This window comes from Gadus chalcogrammus, chromosome 13, assembly GCF_026213295.1.
Source record: "Gadus chalcogrammus isolate NIFS_2021 chromosome 13, NIFS_Gcha_1.0, whole genome shotgun sequence".
NCBI classification, from domain to species: domain Eukaryota; kingdom Metazoa; phylum Chordata; class Actinopteri; order Gadiformes; family Gadidae; genus Gadus; species Gadus chalcogrammus.
In genome coordinates, this window is record NC_079424.1 from 20,686,471 (window position 1) to 20,705,365 (window position 18,895).

The 18,895-nt window shown below is 44.6% G+C and overlaps 1 protein-coding gene across 7 annotated transcripts in view; it reads right to left on the minus strand.

Annotated features, from left to right (window-relative positions):
• Window positions 1-1,225: 1,225 nt before the first annotated feature.
• LOC130401483 (arf-GAP with coiled-coil, ANK repeat and PH domain-containing protein 3-like) overlaps window positions 1,226-18,895 on the minus strand; it is a 58,839-nt gene continuing 41,169 nt past the window's right edge. The window contains exons 11-26 of one of the 7 annotated variants that reach the window (XM_056605286.1): window positions 18,148-18,260; window positions 17,729-17,780; window positions 17,540-17,640; window positions 17,098-17,209; window positions 16,321-16,562; window positions 14,551-14,620; window positions 14,293-14,387; window positions 13,186-13,406; window positions 12,184-12,289; window positions 11,650-11,747; window positions 10,769-10,992; window positions 9,731-9,840; window positions 9,179-9,289; window positions 8,171-8,232; window positions 4,596-4,645; window positions 1,226-4,118 (exon numbers count right to left, since the gene is read on the minus strand). In XM_056605286.1, the coding sequence (XP_056461261.1) occupies window positions 3,987-4,118; window positions 4,596-4,645; window positions 8,171-8,232; window positions 9,179-9,289; window positions 9,731-9,840; window positions 10,769-10,992; window positions 11,650-11,747; window positions 12,184-12,289; window positions 13,186-13,406; window positions 14,293-14,387; window positions 14,551-14,620; window positions 16,321-16,562; window positions 17,098-17,209; window positions 17,540-17,640; window positions 17,729-17,780; window positions 18,148-18,260 (1,899 nt within the window). In that variant the 3' untranslated portion in view covers window positions 1,226-3,986. Of the gene's footprint in view, window positions 4,119-4,577; window positions 8,233-9,178; window positions 9,290-9,730; window positions 9,841-10,768; window positions 10,993-11,649; window positions 11,748-12,183; window positions 12,290-13,185; window positions 13,407-14,292; window positions 14,388-14,550; window positions 14,621-16,320; window positions 16,563-17,097; window positions 17,210-17,539; window positions 17,641-17,728; window positions 17,781-18,147; window positions 18,261-18,895 lie in introns of those variants that run through there. The other 6 variants (XM_056605288.1, XM_056605287.1, XM_056605291.1 and 3 more) reach the window with 6 other exon arrangements.

Sequence of the window (18,895 nt, forward strand, 5' to 3'; positions counted from 1 at the left end):
CAGAGCATGGGATAAGTTCCCGTGTAGCAATTAACAAGAACCTCGATCAACCAACAAATCCATTCGAAGACCCAATGGAGTAGCGAAGTCACGCCCCTTCCGGTAGGGCTCATGGGACCTATGAGATCGAAAAATATGAATGGGTGTCAATGGAGAGAAAATAATTATTTTCTGGTCCCAGTCTTTATATGCCCTGGATTACACATATGTTGTTTGTGGATTTAAATGATAATTTTTCATGCAAAGAAAACTAAAAATGTTCGTGAAGAAGTTTGATAATTTTAGGTTTTATGTGAGGCCGCTTTGAGAACTACAGCTCTTCGCTGCTCTCGATGCATATGATATAGGTCACCACACCCGCCCTTGGAACTCGGCACAGAGATGGCGATCTCTCTGCCCCACTTCACCGCTTTTTCCAAGGGGAGGATAAAAGCATCGAAAGAGGTGAAAACCATTATAAGTAGGGGCACGTGCAGAGTTTCAGGTATGCCGATGGGAAGATTGTCGGTCTTCTCCACGCCAGTCGCAGGGAGCGTGACGTCACATACGAGCCGTGTAGTCTTTCTCGTTGTGTTTTCTCTACAGCCTTTATCTGAACAATTGCACAATAAATGGTCGAACTCTTTGCATGAAAAATTATCCTTTAAATCCACAAACAACATATGTGTAATCCAGGGCATATAAAGACCGGGACCAGAAAATAATTATTTTCTCTCCATTGACACCCATTCATATTTTTCGATCTCATAGGTCCCATGAGCCCTACCGGAAGGGGCGTGACTTCGCCACTCTATATGGCAAGCTTCATATCCAAGGCCAGTATCCGTGGATGTTGAGCTCGCCCGTGCTTTATCCTCCCGGATCCTCGGCCCTCCGATGCAGCAGCCAATCACGTCCGGGGACAGGCACATCAAAATTAACATAATGGTCAACAAATCACACGCGGGGAAAAACACATGATCATTAGCATGAGCATCAACAAACTGAGGATTTTACCCATGAGGGCGGGGTGTCAATCAGCAACCGTACAGCGATCTGATTGGATGACGGATCCGTCGCTGCCAAAAAGTTGAACATTTTTCAACTTTCTGACGGAGCCGAAGGCTCCAACGGAACGTACGGATCCGCAATGCATTGCGCGTCCGTCCCCATTAAAGTCAATGGGGATCACGCAACGGACGGAGGTAGTGGGCATGACTGAACAGTCGCTTCTTGGTGAGTCACGCCCCGTGCCCACTACCTCCTTCAGTCAACGGAGGTGGGAAGGCGTTGCTTACTGATGGGGGAGTAGTCTTTGCAGAGGCATCCGTCAGCCAATCAAATCGCTTCGCCGGGTTCTTCCCGCTACTTCCTGCTTGTTGCGATGCAAGATGACCCGCTTTCCCCCTTTCCAGTATCGTCAGAGCCCGAGTCGCGTCACAGTGCTTAAATTTGCAGACACGATCTGATTGGATGACGGATCCGTCGCTGCCGAAAAAGTTGAACATTTTTCAACTTCTTGACTGAGCCGAAGGCTCCAACGGTACGGACGGATCCACAATGCATTGCGCGTCCGTCCCCATTAAAGTCAACGGACGGAGGTAGTGGGCACGGGGCGTCACACCTAAACCTGCCTCAAAACCAACGCTGATTGGCCGGTCATTTAGTGATCGTCTCCAAACTTCCTCCATCCCAAGTTATCAGTAGCCTGGTCCTACCAGACTCTCGTACTTAATTTAATTTGTACAGAGAGTCTGGACCTACTCAATTGACAAACGTCAACTCACTTGAAGGCGGTTGCCTGTTGAAGTTTAAAACGATTGGATCTGCCCAGTGCCACTCTGGATCTGCCATAACTAATCTCTAACGTTTGGCCGGGAATCACGTTGCGCGCAGGCTGTAAACGAACCAAACACTGTGCGTGAAGATGTCCGTCAACGAGAGCTGGCTTTAACGTCATTTTTCTCAGCCACTCGCTCAGTTCGCTGATTGGAGGCAGAAAATGATGACGGAGAAAACCCACTAACATACCGCAGACCCAGACCTAGTACTGAAGGGAAATTCAAATTGAGCGGAAGTACTTAGGCGGGCGGAGCCAGGCTAGTGCTGTGTTCCAATATCCATACTATCCGTACTTACTAGCCTTAGTTTGAGTACGTAGGGCGTTCCAATTCAGATCGGGCGAAAATAAGTGTACTGAAAGGACCCGGATGGTGTACTCAAAACGGTCAAAAAGTGTGGATCGATGTACACTTTTCGTACTCAACGGCAGCCATCTTAGCTACGTAGCGGAAGAGGGCAGAGCCAGGCTGAGCCAATGTTCGCGCATTTTCCACATAGCCTGCATTAATAGTCATTTTGTAGTTTTTATAGCTTTTAATAGCTGCTTGGCGTAAAGAGTTCACCGCTCAAAGCAGGATTTTTATTGCGGGGGAGTAGCCGCAGCGGCAGTCGTGATCGTAATTTCCGGTAAGTGCACCACGGAGTATTCGATTTGGAACAACACTGACATCTGAAAATTAGCGCACTTAGTGAGTGCGGATAGTGTACTGCGTTGAAGTGTACTCATGGAAGTATGGATATTGTCAAATGCAAAGGAGATCGCGAGATCGGGATGGTCTCACGAGGCAAGTTGTGGCCTGCGGTTTCCGAGAAAAAGTTTAGCTTTTCGGACACTTTCACTTAAACTCAGCATTTAGATTTAGGATTTAGATTTATGCATAAAGATTTAGATCTCAAATGTAGATTTCAATTTATGTGTAAAGATTTAATTTTCTATCTAAGATTTAGCATTTAGATTTAAATATAAAATATAGATTTAGGATTTATTTTTAACATATTTCAAATTTTACATATGTAGAAAAAGGGAATTTGCACTTTATTTTGGAGGAGGTTCTATTTGGTAAATATGGGGAAAATTAAGCAAAGCTCGAGCTAATTGTGGAACAAGTGAAGCAGGTCTTTGCAAAATATGACCAACGGCTCCCCTGCTCTTTAGGGTACTCCATGTCTACCTGTTGCTATTTTTAGGGGAACAAGCAACCAGGACGTAACATCGATTCTGCTCTGAAAGGACGAGTCACAGAATGCAAAAATAATTTATTTTAACATTATCTAGACACACAAAATATAGAAATGGTCTTACATAATTTAGCATTTGTTCGTAAATGCATGTATTGTCAAACAAATAAGTTATTTCCAGTGTTTCGAAAATGCAAGAAGTATTTTCTAAAATGTTAAAATCTTGAATTTAGATGAAAGAGAACTGACTTCCTTGGGAAAACTATTACAGCTTTAATTGTCAAACACCTGCTTTAAAAGCTATAAACAAATAGGTCTGTCAAAATGGAGGCATTATATTTACAAATTACATTCCACCTGCTATACAAGTTCTCAATCTTGTGACCTTGACTCACACTCTCACAGAAAATAATTTGAGGCTGAAGAATCATTCCAAACGTGTCCTTCCTACCTACCTACTCATCTCACCTGGTCTTGTCTTCTTTCAGTAGTTTAGTCTGATTTAAAGATCCCATATAATTTAAAGATCCCATATCATATCTTTTTTAGGGTTAAGAATTGCCTTTGGGGATACTACTAGAATAGGGTTACATGCCTGTATGTTAGAAATACCCCTTATTATTCTTACACTGTTCATTTCTGAAAAAACAATATCAGCGTCTTTCGAAAATCATTCTCCTGTGATTGGTCAAACTCTTTGTGCATGTGTCTGTGACTTCGGCACTTCAGCAGCGCCCACTGCACCATGTTTACACTGTGTCTGACGTCACACTGTTACAGCAGTAAAGTTTGAGCGCAAACAAGCTGTTTCAAACACTTATTTAGGGGCACTCTCGGTGGATACTCCCCCTGGCTCGGACTTAGATAGTTCGAGCTTAGCAGACGTAAAACATGTTTACATACGTCATATAACAGTCTTAAGCAAAGGGAAAAGTGGAAAAAGCATGATATCACTCCTTTCATCACGTGACTAACAAGTCACTTGGTTATGGTTGGCTCGGGACGCTAGGTTGTTTCCTGGCTGCGGCTGAATTGAAGGCTCCTTCTCCGGAGCTTTTCGGGCCGTAACGACGCGAGGAGAGAAAACTGGCGAAAGACGTCAACACGGGTGATGTAACCTGTAATAGGGGAACAATAATGTCACCGCTATGATGGCGAGTGCTGTGATGGCAGAATCTTCAGGGCAGATTGGATTGTGTCTTAGGCATTTACTACAGTGTTTTTTTTAACAACTCTGGGACACATTGGAGACCCAATAAGAAAGACAGAATGATCAGATAGGAAGAGCGAAACACGCAGAAGGGGCTTTTGGAAAATTTGAAGTGAAGATCCAAATTTTGCATATGCGGTTATAGTGATGTGTACCAACATCATAACCCAGAATAGAAAATGGGAGATCCCCAGGGAAAGAGTGGTGAGCATCAAGATCATTTCTCCCTCATCATCAACAGAGCAAAGAGATGTTCTGTTCTCGCTTAGTGAATGAGGGAGTGGGAGCGAGAAAATGTGTGGAATAGACCAAGATTGTCAAAAAGAAAGAAGCCATAGCCAAAGAATGCACACTGTAGTGCGGCGGTCCCAGATGCTTCACTCACTCTCTCCCGTCCCTCCTTGTGTTTAACCCTCCTGCTGCTCGCTGCTTCCCCTGTGGCGAGACAAGCAATGATTGGTCAGTCACCCTTGTCCTCTCAGAATAGATGGAGAAAGGTTTGGATCAATAACAGTGTGTGAGAAAGAGCATGTGTACAGTAACTCAGTGGTATGGCCTGGCTTGCAGGAGCAAATGTGTTCTACAGATTTAAGTTAAGCCTCAATGATTCATTACATGTTAGTACTGTTTCGAGGGGATGCCATTTTTTTGGGCCTGCGGCTGGACAAAGCTGCTGATATTAACCACCACAAATTACGTCTTTGGAGTGATACTCATATGTTCTGCGTGTTTCAACAAGATGACGTTCTCATTCTCAGACTCTGGCTTGTTTCCAGAGACAACATCTCTGTGACTAGGTATTTGACAGTTACAAAAAAAAACTTTGGGTGAAGTTGGGAAGGTTACATAAACAGAGATGAGTAAGAAGCAGAAATGACAGCACAATCCGGAAGCTGGGTTAGTTTGCAAGAGTTTCTTTTCCTTTTATTTTCTGCTTTTAAGATTTCCCCCTTTTGAGCGTTTTCTATTGACAAGGAACAAAAGTATACAGAAATAAACTCCAACTTGCAGAGCGCTACACGACATTCCAGTAGTGTGACATGTTGTTACTTTGGAAGGAAATATATAGACCTATTTAAAACAGATCAGTCAGAATAAACAGTTGAATGCTGAGAGGCAGGGAGCTACATTTGAGGTCAAACACCCAGAAGCATTGCTATGTACAGCGTTAGTTTTTTTGTTATTTTCAAGCACCATTTACTATTCCTATGTTAAAACACACACCATGAGAAACAACATCCAACATTGAGTTAAGGGCGAGTGCCCTGAACAGTTTGGTAACATCTCATCACACTCTTAAGATTGAATCTACTCGCAGTACACTGAGCATTGGCATATTACCTGCTGATATATCCAACATGTTATGAGCCTGTACCATAACTCTATTTCTTCTAACTTTATTATTATTATTATTTTTTTTTCATATGATGAGTACATCCAGAGTGCATTATTACCTCTCTTTTCACATCACAAAGCATGGTAAAACATTGTATTTACTCAGACATTTCTTTGTATATAAAAAAAGGTGACATGTAACATCTAAGATGGACGCGTTCCCTTTAGAGTCTTTGGCAGGAGGAAACTCAAATAGAGAAAAATCAATGCCAACACAACTGGCTGACATCGGTAGTAAGAAACAGAAGATCTGGTGTGAGCATATCAAAGATAAGATCTTGGCTCACATGGAGAGTCCCATAATAGTGGAATAAAGACATCATCAGAACCAGTGTGGTTCATGTTCTAATGAACAGCATCACTTAGCAAACCATAAGAAAAACAGCACTTCATCATGCTTGGAACGCAGATTATGTTGGCATTCACAAAGATAACTTTGATAAAGCATGCGTATTTTGGTCAACCTCAGTGAGCCAACCTCAGAAAATGTATGTTACCGATGAGTAAAGTACACTGTAAATTCAAGAGAATGTAGGGTCCCTAGTTGGTCCTAGTTGGTTACATGAGTGCCATGAGGGCAGTCTGGTCCACATATGACTCTGGGGGAAGTCTGGCAGTCACATTGAGCACATACAGTAGGGCTGTGCTCTTAGACCTTAAGATAAGGGTTGGTGCTTGTTGTTCACTCTGTGTATTACCCAAGCACGGCCCCAGGTGGTTTCTGTTGCAAACAAAGGAGTTGTGGAATCAATGACATGAACCAATGATACCATTATCTATGGCTGAGAAAATTCTACAATACAGGCGTTGAGTAAGACCAGACACTGATGGCAGCATAAACACATCAGAACATGTATGGTTAATACTGTCTCAAGGACTGCTGCTGTACGGATTCCTATTGTAAGTTATGTTTGCGACCATCAGTAAAAAATAGTATTACTGATTCATTACTGACGTTGAGTGATAATTAACTTTGGAATAGTCAGGAAACAAACACATGTTTGTTCACTGATTGTCCCTAAAAATGGAATAACTAAACTTTTCTGTGTATGTACTAAAGGATATAAAGACGGTGAGTGGCATTTTATACAGCTTATCAACATGGTGTCCTTTTTTAAAGTACTGCAAAATATAAAAAAATAAGAACTTATTTACTGCATTGCACGTCCTCCGGACAGACCAACAACATAAATAGAAAATCAGACAAGAGTGACGATGGTTTCCGCTGAACAGAACTGACAGAAAACGAAACAAGCACAAACAAACAAAAACAAAAATTATAATACTGCCGTTAGATAGAAAAGTGCACATTTGTTTCGTACATAAAGGTATACATGACAACATCATAGCGTTTAACTCTGTCTCTCAGTATTCTTAGACACATGCACTCATTAACTCTCTCTCTCATTCTCACTCTTTCTCTCTCGCTCAAATCCATCACATGGTCGGTGTATGGTAAAGCAGCCATGTGTCCCCCCTCACCCATGACAATCCATTTTCATCCTCAGCTTCACAGTTTGTAACACTAGATCACCACTGGATCTCCGCTCAGTACACACAGTAAACACCAGCCCTAAACCACCTGCACCACTCCATTCTCGCTTCTTTCTCTATGAAACGCCTCAGCGTCACCTCATGCCACAGTACAGTTTCAAGACTGACCTTAGAAGTCCTAAATCTATCTATATATAAGAAACCCCTCCGATCGCTTGTGTTTTATGGATGTGTATATATAATTATATATATATCAACACACAGAGTAGAACATACAATTATTCAGAGATGACCATTGTAATTCTTGGTGAACCAAAAGTAGGAGCCTAGGGTGTCTAGGCTGATTCCCTTCCAGCCCAAAGGCTCCTGGGTTTGCATCTCTTCTGGCGCCAGCCTACCTGCCAGAGTGGGATCTATACTTACTGTGAGTAACTGAGCTTCTCCTGAATGACGCTGATGTTTAGTGCAATGGGAGGAAGCTAGTGTCCCGGAAGGGGTTAGACCTCAGTTAGAAACAACAGGTTAGAAGGCAATGCAGGTTTAGCACAACGCCAGCATGCAGAGAAGAGGTCTTAACCCCAGAGCAGCCCTCATTGAACTGTTCTGTGCATGTCTAGCGCAGTAGTTAGCAACACAGAGTTGGTAATAGCGAAGCAGAAAAGCAAGTGGTGTTAAGAGGGGGGGGAAAAAAGCAGGTGGTGACCAGAAACAGAAACAGTTAATGCCAGGAAGGAAGATCATCCCACATGGGAGTTAGAGGTTTTTCACAATAAAACCCTTCAAGTTCTTCACAAAGTTGCCTTTGAGCCACAGATCCAGAACTTGAACCAGTACCTCTCCACTGACTTTGCAGATGAGGAGGAACGAGACTGTGTACCCATGCTGAGAGGCAACTTCATCTACACTGCTTTACACCATGGCGTGTCTGGGAATAAATACAAGGGAGGGATGGGGAAGCTACTCCCTGGGATGCTCACGGCGCCCCCTAGCTCTCCTCTATGGTGAGGCAGATGAACTCCTGAATGCACTTCCTATACTGCTGCTCAGTGGGGCTGCCGCCGGGGTATTGACCTGGCTGGCCCAGCGGCGGCTCGGCCTCGCGCATCTCCTCGTTCATCCGCGCCAGACGCAACCTGGACACCACGGGAAGGGGAGACAAGACGGCGGCAGTGAGAGTGAGATCAACATGACATCATCGTCGGTGAGTCAAGTGCTGCTGCAGGCGATCAAGCTCTTATTCACTATGCCAAAAATATCAAAGAACAAGTTTTAAATTATTCATTCATTTCCAGACCCTCACGCATAAACACATGCACAAAGAGAAACGTCTGCCCTAAATAAACCCCACGCACACTACCACAACAGACTATTTAACTACTTATTTTTCTGTAATTTGCACAAAATCTTTGCACTATAGTATCAACTGGCTGGTACCACTACCACTTGAACACTTTACACTGACACTTTACACTTTACAACACCTCATTACTTATTACTTATTGACCACTGTTTAGTTTCTCTACTCATTATTACTTACTTTATTTGATTGTATTATTATTTATTATTGTGATCTATTGATGCTGCTTCTCATTTTTACTTATTTTTATTTTTACTAATCTCAATTAGTTTATCTTGTATTGTTCCTGCTATGTGACCGTTGAGGAACCAAGCCTAAGAATTGTACTCTTGTGTTAGCCTGGCTATTACCAGACCAAGCTCAATCGTAGATTGCACGTTGGTCTGGGGAAGCTGATGTCATTTTCTTCAGCTCAAGAGGCGTGACCATCGGGCCTAGTTCAACTGACTCGGTACACAATTGGCTGCTTGCCTCCGCTTCCCTGTCATCATTGTGTTAAACCAGCCAATAGCGTGCCAGGGGTGGGAGAAGCCAGCCTGGTGATTGGCTCCCGCAAAAACGTATCGGAAGCAGACAGAAATGTATTGCTCTTCTCGGAGGAATTCAAATCGCCGGGAGAATGGGCGGGGCTACCCAGTCTACTCTTGTGTACTTGTACATTAAAATGTAATAAAAGTAACTCTGAATCTGATTCTGAAATAAAGGGTATGAGGTGGACTCACAAGGTGACGATATCTGCGTTGGCAGCCTGGACAGCGATATTCAAAGGGTCGTGACCTTGCTCGTCCACCTCTGACTGCGATGCCCCTCTCTTCAGGAACAAGCACACCTGCCTGTGAGGAGTAGACGGATTGTGGAGAGGTAGAAAGATAGAGAGGTCACAGTCAACAAGTGAAGTCAGCATTCAACTTTCACATGCATATGCAACTGTGTAGGATGTATAGGATGTATAGTGTGTAGATCAGTAAATAGGCCTAGATTTACTATTACTGTCACCAGTGGTGCATGGACGTGCTAAAAGAGAGGCGTTCATTGATTCCTCCATTAACAACCTTCAGATAGGAACAAATTAATCTTCTCCTTCGTCTTATCACATGTGACATTATTTGAAATGACAATTTCCTGTCGACAAATGTTCTGCATGAAATATGTGCAAAGTAAATTAATCCAACAATGAATTCTTTCCTAAATAGATGAAGTCCATGTCCCTTATCCTGAGGTAGACGGTGAACCTCCAGGGTGCAGACCACAGGGTCAGACAGGGTGTTACGTACCCGGTGTGGCCCAGGTTGGTGGCGTGGTGTAGCGGGCCCCGCCCCCGCATGTCCCTCTGGTTCACGTCAGCCCCGTTCTGGAGCAGGAACTCACACGCTATCAAAGAGCCCTGGGGGAGAGACAGAGAGAGAAAGAGAGAGAGAGAGAGAGAGAGAGAGAGACACAGGGAGACAGAGAGACACAGAGAGAGAGACACAGGGAGACAGAGAGAGTGACAGATAGAGACACAGAGACAGATAGAGACACAGAGACAGACAGAGACACAGACAGAGAGAGACAAAGAGAGACACAGAGAAGAAGGGAGTTAAAATCAATCAATCCTCTGAATCAAGTATATCCTCTCGAATAGCTTCTCATTGGAATATTTTACCATCCTCATAGTTAAGTCTCATAATTCTCTAGGGTCTCGCAAAAAGAACGCCGTCAAAAAGAACGTCCCCATTATTCTGGACGTACTAGCCCACACCGGCGCCGACTAGACGCGCAGCGCACTGCGCCCGACAAGGCTTCATGTTCTATTCCCTAGCCCCTGAAAAACTGCTCTTTTAAAGCTGTTTGGTACATCCCGGCTTGATACAAGGTCCTATACGTATGGAGATTGTTGATGCACGAGATGAACGATTCCACAATGCAAAAAGAATAAGCAATGAAAGTAAATAAAGTGTGTAAAGTGACTAAACCGTAAACAAAGTGCCCGACATTACATAAAGTAACTATGAATTAATGTGACTATCATTGTAAGCACAAACAGATTATCATGGGCACCAGGGCCATGTATGTAGTCATAAAACAACTGGTAGGACATTATGGTAGCCTATACCGAATTAGTTTGTTGATCTTCTTCTTTCTAAACATATCACAACGGTGCTGCAGCGCGCTGCTTCCTGTTGGTGCTAGGGGCGTGAAATGCGCCCCGCTGGGCTTCGGTGTGTGGTCGGCTTCCTGCTACTTAATGACATGCATCTGACTTCAGTGCATGTTGCTTTTTCCTCGCCCTGTTACTCTCCCCCCCCCCCCCCCCCCCCCCCGGAACTCACCCCCACCACGGCCTCGATGAGCGGCGTCCTGCCGTGCTCCTGCTCGCCGGGGGCGTGCAGGTCAGCGCCGTGCGCCAGCGCCTCGGCCATGAGCGGCAGGTTGTGGAGGCGGGAGGCTCGGTGGAGCAGGGCCCCGGGGTGCAGCTCCCGGGGGTCCTCTGGGTCGGAGGCCACCTCCTGCTCGATCTCCACGTCCCCGCTGGACGACTCCTCCGACTCCTCCTCTGAGAGGGGGGAGGGGGGGCGGGGTGGAGGAGGAGGAGGAGGAGGAGGAAGAGGAGGGAGGGGAGGGGAGGAGGAGGAGGAGGAGGAGGAGGAGGAGGTAAAGGAGGGCGGGTAGGGGAGGGGAGGAGGAGGAAGAGGAGGGCGGGCAGGGGAGGGGAGGAGGAGGAGGAAGAGGAGGGCGGGCAGGGGAGGGGGAGGAGGAAGAGGAGGGCGGGTAGGGTAAACAAGGGGGAGAGAGAGAGAGAGAGTTGAGAGGAACACTAGAGTTTGTAGCATGCATAATAAAACGCTGTGATACCATAAGGGAAAACTCCTCCTTTTCATCTCCACTGGGAGGGTGTGGCCTCAACACGGCCAGGGCGAGGGGTTAGGGTCCTTATGCTAAGAATTGCGTGCCCTCATGGTATTGTAATGACACAGTATAATTATAATAATTAATTATAACGATACATTATCATGAACACATATTATACTGCATATTATATAAATTAATATCATTAAGCCCAAAGCGCATCATGTCGCGAAAAACGCGAAATACTGTGTCGAAAATAGACTTAGTACAAATATGAACTGAAAACTCACTCTGTGCTTTCGGCTATAAATCTCATATTCACACACACACACACACACACACACACACACACACACAAACTCACCCTCCTCCGTGACGCTGTCCACCACGGCGCCGAAGACGATGTCAGTGCTGCCGTCAGTGCTTCCTCCCAGGCCGCTGTCGCTGCTCAGGCCTGCCGGGCCAAGGAAAGCCCAAACCACGGACACATTAATCTCTGCAACACAGGCACGCTGACACATGCATGACAACCATACAACCATGAGGGGGGTACCTCCCTACTAATGCTGATGTACGTCACCCACCAACTCAACGACCACAACGTAGATGTAATTCTACTAGATGAAGCTCACTGAAGAGAAGTAGGACTATTTCATCCAAATAATTTTGGGGATAAAAGCCCTGGAGTGAGGATGGGATATCCTGACCATTGGAATCTGAAATGAACTTTTTGCAATTAACTTAACGAGGCTAACCTTACTCTGTTTTATTAATCCTGAATGTTTGGCTTCACTTCTCACCATACAATTCTTTTTCATGTAATTGCAGGAGAAGTATTGGATGGATCATTTTAATGACTAACACAATGTAACAGTACATATATGGCGGAGGGAGCTTACTGCGAGGCCCGGAGCCGGTGTCGAAGTAGGAGAACAGGGAGTCCAGCTCATCGGGACAGAACAGAGAGTCCCGACGGAACTTGGCCGCCGCGGCCGCCGCTGCTGCTGGGGGACACAGGGTCAAAGGTCAGGGTGGGATTAAAGGTCAGGAGGGGTCTTAGTGATCTGTAAATACTGAATTTAGTACCACACTTTAGATTATCATATAACATCATTCAATATGTATTGTACAGCATAAAAATAACTCAAAATCAATCATAAAATCATGGACTTGTTAATTGTATTATTTGAATATTGTCACACCTTAAAGGCACCCAGTGCAACTTTATGTAAACATTTAATGAAAAATAAACATTCAATTTCTAGTCTTTTTTACACGGAGTAAGTTTCAATAACTCCATACCATTACATATCGACATTCAAGGAGCAAAGATGAGACGTCGCTGTGTGGTGAGAACTGATAGAAAATCGTAAACAACAACAATCGCTGGTGGGGAGAAGCCATTTTTCCATTGACTGGAAGCCTGCTTTATTTATTGTAGGTTACAAAAAATAAAGAAAATGGCGGCATTGTTGTTGTTATCGATTTTCTATCAGTTCTCACCACACAACGACGTCTCATCTTTGCTGCTTGAACGTCGGTATGTAATGGTATGGAGTTATTGAAACTTACTACGTGTAAAAAAGACTAGAAATTGAATGTTTATTTTTAAGCCTCGAAAGTTGCACTGGGTGCCTTTAAGTAGAGCCACATATTGATGTGGGTATCCCCAATATTTTCTAATCTTACTTACATAAACGCATAGTATTAGTGTTTATGTAATGGCAATAGTTTCGTTAAATGCTTGCAGAGCCAACTTCTATTCAAACCAAAGGCCAGCTGTAATGTTTTACTGGTGTAAAGCTCTAAACCATTATATAGAAATACATACATACATACATACATACATAAGTATGTATATGTATATACTGTATGTGTGTATACTAAGCCGGTCACCCACCTGCAGAGAGGTTGGCGGGGGCCGGGCCGCTGGGGTCGTAGCGGTGGTACTTCCTGCGGGCCTTGTGGGGCGCCCGCAGGGAGCTGCGGTGCTGCGGGCACTTCTTCACCGTCCAGGGGCGGGACTTCCTCTCCCCCTCCACCAATGCCTCGCTGCCGCTCATCTTCTTCAGGTAGCGCCGCTCCACGTACTTGGCCTTGATCCAGGCCTCCTTCTCCTGCCTGATGACGGAGAGGATGGGTCACGAGCAGTGTTATTATTATAATTATAGTATATTATATTGTATCATTAGATTACTATGATGGGAGTTTATTCATCGCAGAGTGGAAATTATGTTGTAACAGCAGATCCCGATAACGCAAAATGGTTATGTAACTAAATAGAAATTAATAGAAATAATAAATAAAGAAATAAAGAACACAAAAAAACAAAATGAAAAGTTAAATGAACAATATTACTTAAACTAGTAATTACAAACACAAATATTCTGAGACAGTTGCCCAAAGCTCGGGCCTGCAGTAAAGTCAATTGCCAACATCTGTATCATTCATCTTATATCATTTATGTTTTTTCAAATGTATTAAATGATTTAGTTCTAAAAGATGATCAGTTCCATTCTAAGGCCCTAGGAGAGCCTATGGTTCTCATCACGTGTCTCTATGTACATACATACTCTCTTATACATACAGCAAGAGCCAGGAAAATCAGGCAGGACGCCTCTCACCCAGATGCTGGCCTCTTCACCATGCTGCAGTCAGGCAGACGCCTATGCTGCCTTAAAGCTCGGACTGAGAGACTGAGGAGGAGCTTCTCTCTGCAGGCAGTTACACTGCCTAACTCCGGGGGACTATATAACTGGCACTCTTGCACTTTCTGCACCACAAGGACTGTTTTTATAGCATCACCTCATTAAGGGATGTCTGTTTTTAAATTACTATCATCTATTATTTATTCAGGTTCCAGTAATTTGCACAATGAATGACAGAGTGGTGACCCCCTTTTTAATTTCACTGTATGTAAAACGTTATTCTTTATTTGCGTTATTCTAACTTTGAACTTCAACTTCAACTCTGGCTACGCTCTGTGGGTGAGGCTCTGGAGGCGGACCTTGAACTGGTGGGTCCTGGCTTCCTGGCGCCCAGAGCCTCGCAGGTGCCCTCGTAGATGTGGTTGATCACAGTGTTGCCCAGCTCACACATCAACTACAGCAGGGGAGCAGGTTGAGCCACGGGGAACATGGTGGAACATGGGCAGAGAGAGTTAACAAGAACGTGAGCATATATGTGTGACCCATGACAAAATGATTCGGAACAATTTGGACAAAAATGTAAGAGAGCGCCATGGTAGCAGCGAGGGCCGACTGACCTTGAGTAGCTCTGGCTCCCAGGAGTCCAGCGTGAGGGAGCGCACCTTGGAGCAGTGGACGCCCAGGCTCCTGCAGGACAGAGGGCACAGTGAGAGCCTCTTCAGGAGGATCTCTTTTGCTATGAGCCATTCATCAGACATTATTTGCTCTTGAGATAGTTCCAACGCACCACCACAGCCTTGTTCAGCACACATTAGGGATGACGATATTTATATAATCTAATACAAAAACATTTATATGATGAAATATATTATAGGTGTATATGTAAGGGATAATGTGTAGAACGCCGGTCATTATCTGTAAAATAAGCTCAGACAGGGCGAACAGGACACCGACGCGAAGCAGAGGAGTCTTGCTTCGCTTATTTTCGATAATGACCGGCAACGTTCTATACATTATCCTGCTTATTACACGGCTACTTGCCAAAACGAAAAAATAACTTCACACGGTGTGGCTTTTTACAATTTATTCGTTGCCAGCATTCGTAGTGTTGATCAGCGGAAAAATTGTCTGCCAAAGACGTTGACGTCGCTTAGCAACCGAGTACGCTGGGGTTGATAAATTACCGGACTACTTGCGGATTGATACGAAAGACGGCAAAAAATCCACTTTCCTTGACAGCGGTCATTACATGCTTAGTAACGGTGAATTATCAAATATAATTCACCGCCGGAAGTTGTGAAGGGCCTATACAAGTGAACGGATCGTTCCACGGCATTGAGAAGAGCCGTGTAATAAAAAAATATACATACACATTTTCATACTGGACATATTTTTTATGCACCTTCCGATATTGAGACACAACATACAGTCCGTAGAGACCAGGGGGCCTGTGTCTTCCTCAATCTAATACCAGATCAGCTTGCTGTGGCTCTTTCCCACAGAATGCGCTGCTTTACAACCGTGCAAACTGCCATCTGGTGTAAACACATCTTACACACCAGGGTTATCAAAGAGGAGCACCAGTTGGGCCAAGTGACATTTAAACTACATCCACCCCCAGCAGAGGGCTGTCCTCTCGCTCACCTCTAGATTACCATCAGCCATTTCACACTGGCTGGGATCCTAATTGCCGCAGGTGTGTTACAATGTGCACCTGTCCATCCCAACCTGGGCTCAACATCTGCTGTTTCGCCCTCTCTCCCTCCCTCTCCCTCCCTCTCCCACTCTCTCTCTTTCTCCCTCTCCCCCTCTCTCTCTCTCTCTCTCTCTCTGTCTCTCTCTCCCTCTCTCTCTCTCTCTCTCTCTCTCTCTCTCTCTCGCTCTCTCTCCCTATGCGTCTCTGTGTCTCTCTCTCTGTCTCTCTCTCTCTCTCTGACTCTCTCTCTCTCTCTCTCTCTCTCTCTCTCTCTCTCTCTCTCTCTCTCTCTCTCTCTCTCTCTCTCTCTCTCTCTCTCTCACTCTCTCACTCTCTCTCTCTATGCGTCTCTGTGTCTCTCTCTCTGTGTGTCAATGTATCTCCTGCCCAGAGGCACACTCAGCGACGCAGAATGCAATATAAATGGTGGCAGTGAAACAGCCATGATAAGGTGTCAAAAACATGTTGACATTCTGGATGGATCACCTGCTGCCTCCCACCCAGCAGTTAACCCTTTATCTCTCGTCTGCCACCCGTAGTGATGGTTATCCACTGAATATATAACACAATACAAGATAACCTCAAGTCCATCTTATCCCATCTTAACACTGCTAACGATGCCATAATGCAAGAGCATCACAGAACCAGAACCCATGACTCCATCCCAACAGAGTGGGCTCCCCAGCCTCACCGGTGGATCCCGGAGCACTCGATGCACAGCAGCACCCCCAGGTTGATGGAGGCCCAGCAGGGGGCCGTCTGGCTGCAGTCCGAGCACAGGTCGTTGCCGGGCAGGCTCTGCACCCTCTGGAGGAGGCTCTCCCCTCCCCCCCGCACCCCCCTGTCCCCCGCCCGCTCCCCCCCCCGGCCCTCCCGGGGCTCGCTGGCCGAGTCGATGCTGCTGGTGGAGGGCGAGGCGGTGCGGTCCAGGCGCTGTCACAGGACGGGAGGGGAGGGTCAGACTCAGAGGACACACTACTAGGGTCCACCACTACATTTACACAGAAGTATGTTCACTCAATAGAGTAACCTTCATTACACCCCCAATTCAAACTGCTGTAGGTCATATTTAAGGGCTATTATTACAGTCTCATTTCACGTTGACTGAGCCTGCTTCTGAAAGTGCCATTGTTGTGTTCAGATAACTAACGAGTTGTTTCTGATATATCAGGGTATATCTTCCCTGGTTGGGTCTGAGAGTTCATCTTGCCTTTCAATAACCGGTGCATGAAATGCAATTTGTTTTGGGGCTGTTTAGTATTTCAGTAAAGCTCTCAAATCTTACATACAGCATCTTTTAAATCAGTTCTCAACAAATAAATGTGTTACTTTCTCCAAAATCAATTACGACTCAACAATAAAAGGTCTCAACCCATTCCATCTGAATGTATTTTCCAGGGCCATTGACCACTTCATTACAGACGGGAGGTTACACTTCTTCACTGTGTGTGTGTCTGTGTGTGTGTACCTCTATGTAGTAGTTGTCGGTGATCTCTCTGTATGCAGAGGCTATGCTAGCCTGCACCGCCTGAATCCATGCCTGACGCAGCTTCTCAGACTCGGCCTGCAGCATACAGCTCCTAGACGTGGGTGTAAGATCCAACGATGTATTACCCATAACAACACAATCACTGCCAGCACGCTAACACTGCTAGATGTCTCAAATGGTACAAGCTAACAGTTAGCAAAATAATTCAAACAATGTACACAAATATGTTATTTATAAGATGCAGGACATGTGTGTGGCGCTGAAGGAACAGGAGAGTCATAAAAATAAAGCTAAACTATACAAAAATATATACGTGTTAAAAGTGTATATCTGCAAAGCGTGTCAGGAAAGTGTATGGGGGGACCGGGGAAGTCCTGTGTACTCCTGTGTAAGATCTACATCGGTCCTACTATGAACTTACTTTGTAGGTGAGACCACCTCGAAGCAGAACCTCCGCTCGTTGTCCTCGCTTGGCTTGACAGAACATAACCTCAGGTCCTCCACCACAACGGTCAGAGAGTCCTGAACACAAGAGGAGTTAACCCTGTTCTGTAGTTAGTGAAGTGCAATGTAGTGAGTCAGGTCCAACTGCTAACGCAGCTAACTATACCTTGAGTTTCTTTTGGTAAACCAGTTGGCTGTTTTGAATGGAAAACCATCGCCTTAAAAGGAAGGAGGAAAAGAGTTGAGTAAAAGAGGGAAATATTGACTTGGAATAAGGAAGTGATGATTATTAAAAGTGTTATTCCGGAAATACAATAATCGCTATCGAAATGCTTTACGTTGTCGGGAATTAAAACGTGATTGGACCGACAAAACATAATTTAATTATTATCCGTTTCTGCATTTAATTAATTATTGTATCTGGGCAGTTGTTGTATGAGCTTTTACCTGCTACCGTTTCCTTACAGCATCAAAAAATAAAAATGATTCTAGCCATGAGTGTGATTTAAAATGAAATGGAGCAGGGGTTTGGAGTCCCTTCGATCTTTATAATGGCATTTCATGGTGATCCTGTCTCTGTCTCACCTGTTCCAGGTCTTGAAGGCATTGCTGGCCCTCTTGAACAGGTATCCTTCCATGACCACGCCATTAGGAGCGTCAACGTTGAACTCCACCTTAGTGTCATCATAGGAGAAGTCCTGGGAGACACACACACACACACACACACACACTTTAGTTTGGAACGTAGAACTAGCTTTACTGAGTGTTGTATAATTGTCAACACAATGAGTCATCCCCAGACACACATAACCCTAACCCAAACACATATACATTCAATCATGCATTTACCAAGGACTACGTACCATTTGTTTTTACCAATATTACCAATAACCTTTTTAAAACGACATGTTCGTATTTCAATTTGGACTTATAAGTCTAAGTGATGTCATTAATAATTCCATAGCCTCTAACGCTGGTCCAATCAAAATACATTTGTTGCAAAACTTTTTAGTTTACAGGTACTATACATATAGTAAGCTGTCATTGCCTATTGTTCATGGCCCCTGACCTAAAGTGTATTTAGCACAAACAAGCCTCTACGCCTGTGTTCTCCTTCTGACCATTTGCTTAATGACTACAAGCCCAGCATGATGCCTCAAACCTCTACCTGAGAGCATATAAGAGTCTGTTTCCTTAACACTTTTGTGCTCAAATGGAATGTGGTATTGATAGTGAATGGACAAACACCACCTGTCCAGTGGAAAATAAATACAAAAAGGCCTAGATTGAATTGTCAGCTAAGGCTTATGTTTCACTCTCCCATTTTCCGAGA